The following is a 7,389-nucleotide window of genomic DNA, read 5'->3' on the forward strand; positions in this document are numbered from 1 at the left end:
CTAGGCCTAAAAACATCAGATCGACATTGCTAAGCAATCCCTATAGGAAAAGACAGTGATCTCCAAAGGGGTTTGACAGCCAGGCATAATGGCTCACGTCTATAATCCCAATGCTGCAGGGAGGGAAGAAGATCACCATGAGATCAAGGGGGAAAGAAAGGAAGGAAGGAACAAAGAAGGAAGGAAGAAGAAAGGAAGGAGAGAGGGAGGGAGGAAGGGAGGAAGAGAGGAAGGGAGGGAGGGAGGGAGAGAGAAGAGAGAGAGAGAGAGGCAAAAAGAGACAGAGACAAAGATAAGAAATTAAAGGTGTTTGTAGTGTCCTAGGATTTGATGAGACATTAGACAAGTGACTACACTTTCTCTCTGGACTTGAACTTGATGGGATGGGAGTCCAGAAAATAAACAGACCCAAATATGGAGGGGGGAGGGAATCCTTTGTGTGCTAAATCCAGCAGTGCATAAAAGCACACGCAATCACAGAGTTACTGGATATGTTAGGTAGGGTTTACCCTAACACTACCATACACCAAGTGTGGCAAACCAAAAGAAATCAGCTCTCTCGTAGTCCTAGAGGATAGAAATCCAAACCAAAGTGTCAACAGATCTGTGTTCACTCCAAGTAAAGTTGCATTATTGCCTTGACTAGCTTGCACTGGCAGCTGACAAGCCTGGGTGTTCCTTCACTTGATGCTAACTCCAAATTCTGTTTAGGTCACTAACTGACCATCTTTCTCCTGTGTCTTCAAGAGTCCATGCAGTAAGAACACATCCTGGCTTTCTCACAGACCCTACTTTAGAATAAAGTCACACTGATAGGTATAGAGGAGTACAGCTGACACACAATTTAATTCATAGCATCAGTTGATAAAATTACTTCTGAGTTTTAGCCATTTTAGCTCAAGGTTTTGATCATTTGGGCCAAGCAAGAGGTAGAGCAAGGCTTTTCCTAAAGCATCTTAATACCTTCAGAGTCTAAGTCACCACTAAAACTAAAAGCTGAGTTTTCGGATTAACTGACCACATGCCTGAACTCTACACTGGCTTTGAGTTTATTGAAACCAAAGAGCCGTGGCTTGGAGCTAAGATAGAGGATTAACTGTTTTTCATCTGCCTCACGGTCACTGTATACAGCATGCCCAAATGAGCCAACCAAATTTCAGTCAGTGATTAGGCTAAGAGACGACTGTCAACTTGACTACTTGAGAATCCCTGAGAAGGTTGATGGGGCATATCTGTTTGGGCATTTCCAGGAAGAATAATGGAAGGGAGAAGATCCAGTCTGAATCTGGGCAGAACGATGCCATACCAGGGGCCTAGAGTAATGAATGTGGAAAGCGGGGAGAAAGCCATCGAGGGAGCTAAGTTCACTGCTCTGTTTCGGCAAGTCTTCCCTGACTCGATGGACTGAACTGTCTGCAAGCATAAGCCAGAATAAACCCTTCCTCATTTCTGTTATCTTTGTCAAGTTAATTGGCCACAGAGACAGGAAAGTAATTAATACAAGACATGGGTTATGTGTGTGGTTGCTTTCGTGGTTTCTCTAAGGCTTGACGCTTGGCATGTATGGCACGTAGAGGCAATTTGCACCTCTCCAGGCACTGAACGTCCAGCTTTGAGCATCAGCCATGAATCTTTCACCTGCAGAGTGTTTACAGCAGGGCTGTCACCACTGGTCACCCTAAAAATGGGGAAATGGCCTGATCTCTGTAGGCTCATTTTAAATAAAAACCATGTCCAAACCAGTGGAGGAAACCAATTGAAAGACAGCCAGGGCTCCAGGCGGGAAGGGAAATGGTGTAGGGACTGAAATCCGGACTTTCTGCAGAAAGAGATGGTATTCCTTTACAAAGCTGATTTGGTCCTGGTCCAAGTTGCTTCTTCTAGGTCCCCAAATTTCTTGGTAACGCTGCCAGCCTTTGGGCTCTAGATACCAGGCCCAGTTGACACCCGGAGAACCCTAGCTAAAAAAGTGGATAGGGACCTTCCTGGGCAGCTGGAATTTCAAGAAAGGACTAGGGGCCGAATCTCTCAGCACAAACTTCTCATCACTTTCCAGCAGTAGGTAGATTTGTTCCCTGTGGCTGATATGACAAATGAACACCAAGTAGAACTTAAAAAAAGAAAACAAAAACCGTATTCTCCCGGTCAGGGAAAGTAGATGTGCCAGTGGGCACACCTCGGCTTGCACTGCACTACTCTAATCTCTGACAGTTTTCATATGCTTTTTCTCTGTCTTCCTATAGCCTTTTCCCCGTGTCTCTGCGTCTCGAGCCTCTCTCTCCTTTCTGTAAAAAGACATTAGGCATTAGATTAAGGACTCACCCTAAATGTAAGATGGTCTCATTGCAAGATTCTCAACTTCGCCAAGATCTACAAAGACCCCACTTGCAAAGAAAAACATATGAATAGTTACGAGGAGCTAAACCTCAGTCATATCTGTGGGTGTTTGGGGAGCAAAGTTCCACTCACAGCAATAAATTGAAGACCAGAAATTTGTCCTTTCATGAGCATCCAGAATGACTCCAATCTTCAGGCCTTGTTTTGAGAAAGCTGATCCATTTGCATCAGATCCAAAGACGGATTAAATATGGTCCCCTGCCTTGGAAGGCATACCATTTAATGAGAGATGTAGACAAGCCATATAAAGCACTGCCTCATAGTGCCAAGCAAGTTCCCAGGGCCAGACTGACCAGGGTTCCAGTCATGTTTCCTCCACTTTAGTGGTGTGGCTTAGAACACGTTCCTTGGTCTGCCACCGCCCTGATTCCCATCCTATTTAAGAGGTGATTCCTATATAAATTGTTGTTGAATGAGGCTCAACCGCTAAGGAAAATATGGCTTTATGTACAATAACTGGCATGAAGGGCATAGTCAAGAGGCAGACATCAGTACCTAAGGCAGAAAGCAAATTCTGCTCATGCTTACACTGTAGGGGTCTTTAATACAATTCTATAAGACAACAAATTCCATTATTCCATAGCATGTAGCCCAAGATAGCTAGGAATGTATACAAAATTATGAACTTAAGACATGAGAATTTTATACATTTTTATAACACGATTGCATGGTTCTTATATGTTATAACATCAACAATACTTTGGGATGGATGGAACAACGTTTAGAAGACCTATTTCAGAACCTGTGGGCTCATTTAGCTAACGTTTATCAATTGCCTTCTGTCTATGGCGCTCAAAGAACAGGCTTTGGAGAGCCAATTAAAAACACAGTCTAGCTAGGATACCACCACCATGCAACATAGTCAGTCCAAATAAACGCCTGGCACTGGGAGGCACCCTGAAGGGACCCCTGGTACAATTTAGCTTTGATTACAGTCCCTTTCTCAAGATGTTTTTATTGTTTATTGAGTGGCTTTCTTCCCAGACTACAGCAGTAAAACTCATGTGTTTTTTGAAGGCAGGAGGTACTGAAGCATCTTCTGACTCGGTGACCACTGATTTCTAAGCACGGAAGTGTTAAGTAACTTCTGACTTATTGTTTGTTTGTTTGGAGGTGGGGGAATAGGGTCTTGTGCAGAGTTTTGAACTCACTATGTTGCAGAGGACGGCCTTGGACTCCTGATCCTCCTGCCTCTACCTCAATTAAGTACTAGGACCATCCTCAACACAGATCTACTGGAACCAGAATATTGTACCTTCTAAGTCAAAGCCCAGTACTGGATTTCCATGGAGAACCCCCTCCATCATCTTTTACTGCTATGGATGATTCTGGGTGGGTCCAGAGATGAGATTCCCAGTGGATGTATTCCTTGACAGAAAGCCTGACAGAGAAGATAGAGATGGTCCATGGGCCGAGACACAATGGATCATCCTTTCCAGGGCTAGACCAATGTTTAAAGGGACTAAAGTACGTGGCTCTAAGTGGTGGAGTTCATTGCTCTACACACACTGTGTTAGCATTCTGGGTGTGAAGTGGCTAGATAAAGGAGGAACCATGCACACAGGTGGGGGAGGTGAATGGTAACTTCACCTAGAGAAGCTAGCAGCTGAACCAGAGCCAACAAACTCTGGGTGGAGGGGAGCGCATGGTGTTGTCCACAGGTCAAATCACCTCTGTACCCGTCTCATTTTCCTTTGAGAAGTGAATGGCTTCACTACTTCACACACACACACACTTAGTAGGTGCGGGAAACAGGAGCTGAGTGAGTGGGGTAAGTGAACACATGAACCGACCATTGCAAGGACGCCAAACTCTTTCACTTAACAGCTGCTCCAAGTCACATTACCTGCCCAGTTGTTACCCTAGGGCCCGGATAGTCCCTCAGGCGTCACCTTTTCAGCACCAGGAATCATCCAATCGCTTGCCTCCAAAACAGTGGTGACTAGGCAGGCAGGTGGGGCTTGGCTCTTTCCCCCTCCCGGATCCCAGGGCTTCTCAGTCTCTCCAATCCTAGGCCAAACACTGGCGAGCGAAAGGCCCCTCCCCAAAGCCTGGCACCAGATGGTGCGGGAGACCGCGGCGCCCCCGCAGGCCCCAAAGTGCGTGGTGGACGGTGCACCTGCAGGTCCTGCCGCGGCCACCTGCTACCGCGGGCTCACCGGACTTGGGGACCCGCTGCAGCGGCTCCGGAGGCCGACCCGGAGCCCCGGCCTCACCTCGCTCACCAGCCCCTGCCAGTCGCTCTCGGTCCGATCGCCGTCCATGTCCCCTCCGGCTTGCGCGGACCGGCTGCACGGCCGCCTCCCTTCTCCTCCTCAGGCTCCTGTCGCCGCTGCCACCCCGGCCCCGCGCAGCCCCGAGAGGGCCCGGCACCTCCGAGCCTCCGCGCCGCCGCCTCCCGCGGCCGCCCGCGCCGCTGCCTCCACGTCAGCCTCCGCGGAGGAAGGGGAGGAGGAGCCGGGCCCCAACCACTGCCCTACAGTGGCTCGGGGCCGGCGCCAACCGTGGCACCCCGGGGACCCCGGGCCACCAGCTGGGTCTCCTAGGGAAGGGAACCTGGATGGGAGCCATCACACAATCCTAGACTCGAGCATTCCCAGGCCTGCGGTGAGGGAGGGAGTCTGGCGAACAGGTGGGTGTCACCCCCCCCAACGCCAAGAAGCCGAACTCCCCTATCCAGCCATCCCCTGCCAGGTCAGGCCTCTCTCTATCTTTGGAACTGAAGCTCCACCAAGGATGGGCCTTTCTTTTCCCTGAGTAAGCAAGCCTTGGAACAACCTTGGCACGCAGTAGATAGATGTTCTACACATTTTGGTTGAGCATACGAATGAAGCCCTCCATACTGTACACTTACACTGATTTTTAAAGCAACCAACATTTAAGTATCTGATGTCATATTAGAATGTAAGTACAAAACTTAAATATAAAACTTTAAATTCTGAGTAGGGCCAAACAACTTGATGGTGGGTGGGACTTAGCATGAGTTAAGAGAGGAGCTGAAGATTGTGCTATGCAGGGTTCTGTGTAGAAGAGGAGGTGAAAAGACTGCAAGAGTCAGAGATGGTGGGTGACTTCAGTTTGAAAGCACAATGGGGCTCACATGGACTCTCAAAACCCATTCAAGCCCAAGTCAGACACAAAAATCCCAGGTGGTGGTGAACGCCTTTAATCCCAGCACTTGGGAGGCAGAGGCAGGAGGATTTCTGAGTTCGAGGCCAGCCTGGTCTACAGAGTGAGTTCCAGGACAGCCAAGGCTACACAGAGAAACCCTGTCTAGAACACCCCCCCACACACAAAAAAAAAAAAAGAAAAAAAGAAAAAAAAATCCCAGCACTGGGAAGAGACATGGCCGCAAAGTCCCACCCCTAACCAAGAGATGATTTGCAACTGATAGCTTCTGGGAGAAGGAAAATCAGCTTTCTTAAACAGAGTGACAAACACACTGCAAGGCAGGCCCCGTGGTTCAGTCCTAGTCGGCCAACACAACAGAATGCCATGATTATTTTTTTAAATGCTTTTGTTTATTTTGTTTTTTAAGAGAGAGAAAGATTAAGGAGTTGGGGGTGGAGAGAAGAGGTGTGAGAGGACTTGAAGCAAAGGAAAGAATATAAGAATATTCATGTCAGGCAGTGGTGGCACACGCCTTTAATCCAGGCACTTGGGAGGCAAAGGCAGGCAGATTTCTGAGTTCGAGGCCAGCCCCTGATCTACAGAGTGAGTTCCAGGCCAGCCAGGGGTATATAGAGAAAACCTGTCTCGAAAAACCAAAAAAAAAAACAAAAACAAAAACAAAAACAAAGAATATTCAAAATATATTGTATGAAATTTTCAAAAACCATCTTTATAAAGATAATTCCATGAACTATTCATGGGAAGGAAGGCTAGAGATCTCTAGAGGGAACCTCAGATGAATGCCCCTGCCTCCACCATAGTTACTAAAAGAAAGCTTTGCATACTTGGGGAAACACAGCTTGTACAAACAAGTAGATGGCCTGAGAAGTTGGTAAATCCATTTGACAACTGTAGATGCCTCACTGCCACCATGGATTTACATGTTCAGTTCCTATTGATAGAGGTTCAATTCTGTGATGTGGATGTTCTCTTTCTTATCCGTTATGGAAACTGGGTGCCGAACTGTGGAGAAATGACCTTGGCCCCAGCATGCTATACGATGAAGTATCATGCCTGAGAATGGAAAACACTGAGCTCTGTTCTTTGCTTTTCTTTCTTGTTTCCAAGATGGCAGCCTTTCCATTATCTCTCATCCTGGGCTCTGTCATTTGATCTGCTTTGCCCAAGCAATGTTTGCAAATGTATTAGAATAATCAAGTCATTCAGTGCCTTTGGGGGTGGGGCTTAGTTTTGCATAGTACTCTTGGGAACCTGTGAGCATCTCCATGAAAGCAGTCCCAGAATGGCTTACTGGATGTCACTGGACTCCCTGGACAGACAGCCACCAACCAATCACCACATGTGTGAGGTTCCCATCTGACACAAGTCCAGGAGTAAGCCCAGCTAAGATAGCAGAAGAACTGCCCAGCTAGCCTTACCCAATTGGACGACCCACAGAGTAGGGTAGTAAATAAGCAGTGCCCAAGCTACTGTGTTTAGGGCTGGTTTGCTGTATATCAGCAGATAATTGGTATCGATGATGAAGAAAGATCCTTAGTGGTTGGACTCTCTTCTCAGCCCTTAAAGAAGCATCTGTGCCTGACATCATAGTCTGGTAGGGTCTTACGGTGATTTGAATAGGAATGGCCTCCATAGACTCATTGGTTTGAATGCTTAGTCACCAGGGAATTGACACTATTAGGAGGTGTGGCCTTGTTGGAGAGGTGTGTCACAACTCCTTCTCCAGCACTGTGTCTGCCTGCACACCGCCATGCTTTGTGCCTTGATAGTATTGCACTAAACCTCTGAACTGTAAGCCAGCCCCAATTAAATGTTTTTTATAAGAGTTGCCATGGTCATGGTGTCTCTTCACAGCAGTAG

The 7,389-nt window shown here is 47.4% G+C and overlaps 1 protein-coding gene across 3 annotated transcripts in view; it reads right to left on the reverse strand.

The window, feature by feature from the left end:
* Positions 1 to 5,008, reverse strand: part of Ccdc149 (coiled-coil domain containing 149) — a 98,100-nt gene extending 93,092 nt beyond the window's left edge. For 2 of the 3 annotated variants that reach the window (XM_031342271.1, XM_031342273.1), the window contains exon 1: positions 4,614 to 5,008. In XM_031342271.1, coding sequence (XP_031198131.1) covers positions 4,614 to 4,661 — 48 coding nt within the window. In that variant the 5' untranslated portion in view covers positions 4,662 to 5,008. The remainder of the gene's footprint in view (positions 1 to 4,613) is intronic. The other variant, XM_031342272.1, reaches the window with a different exon arrangement.
* Between the last annotated feature and the right edge of the window lie 2,381 nt (positions 5,009 to 7,389).

This window comes from Mastomys coucha, unplaced genomic scaffold (genome assembly GCF_008632895.1).
Source record: "Mastomys coucha isolate ucsf_1 unplaced genomic scaffold, UCSF_Mcou_1 pScaffold22, whole genome shotgun sequence".
Taxonomy (NCBI): Eukaryota; Metazoa; Chordata; class Mammalia; order Rodentia; family Muridae; genus Mastomys; species Mastomys coucha.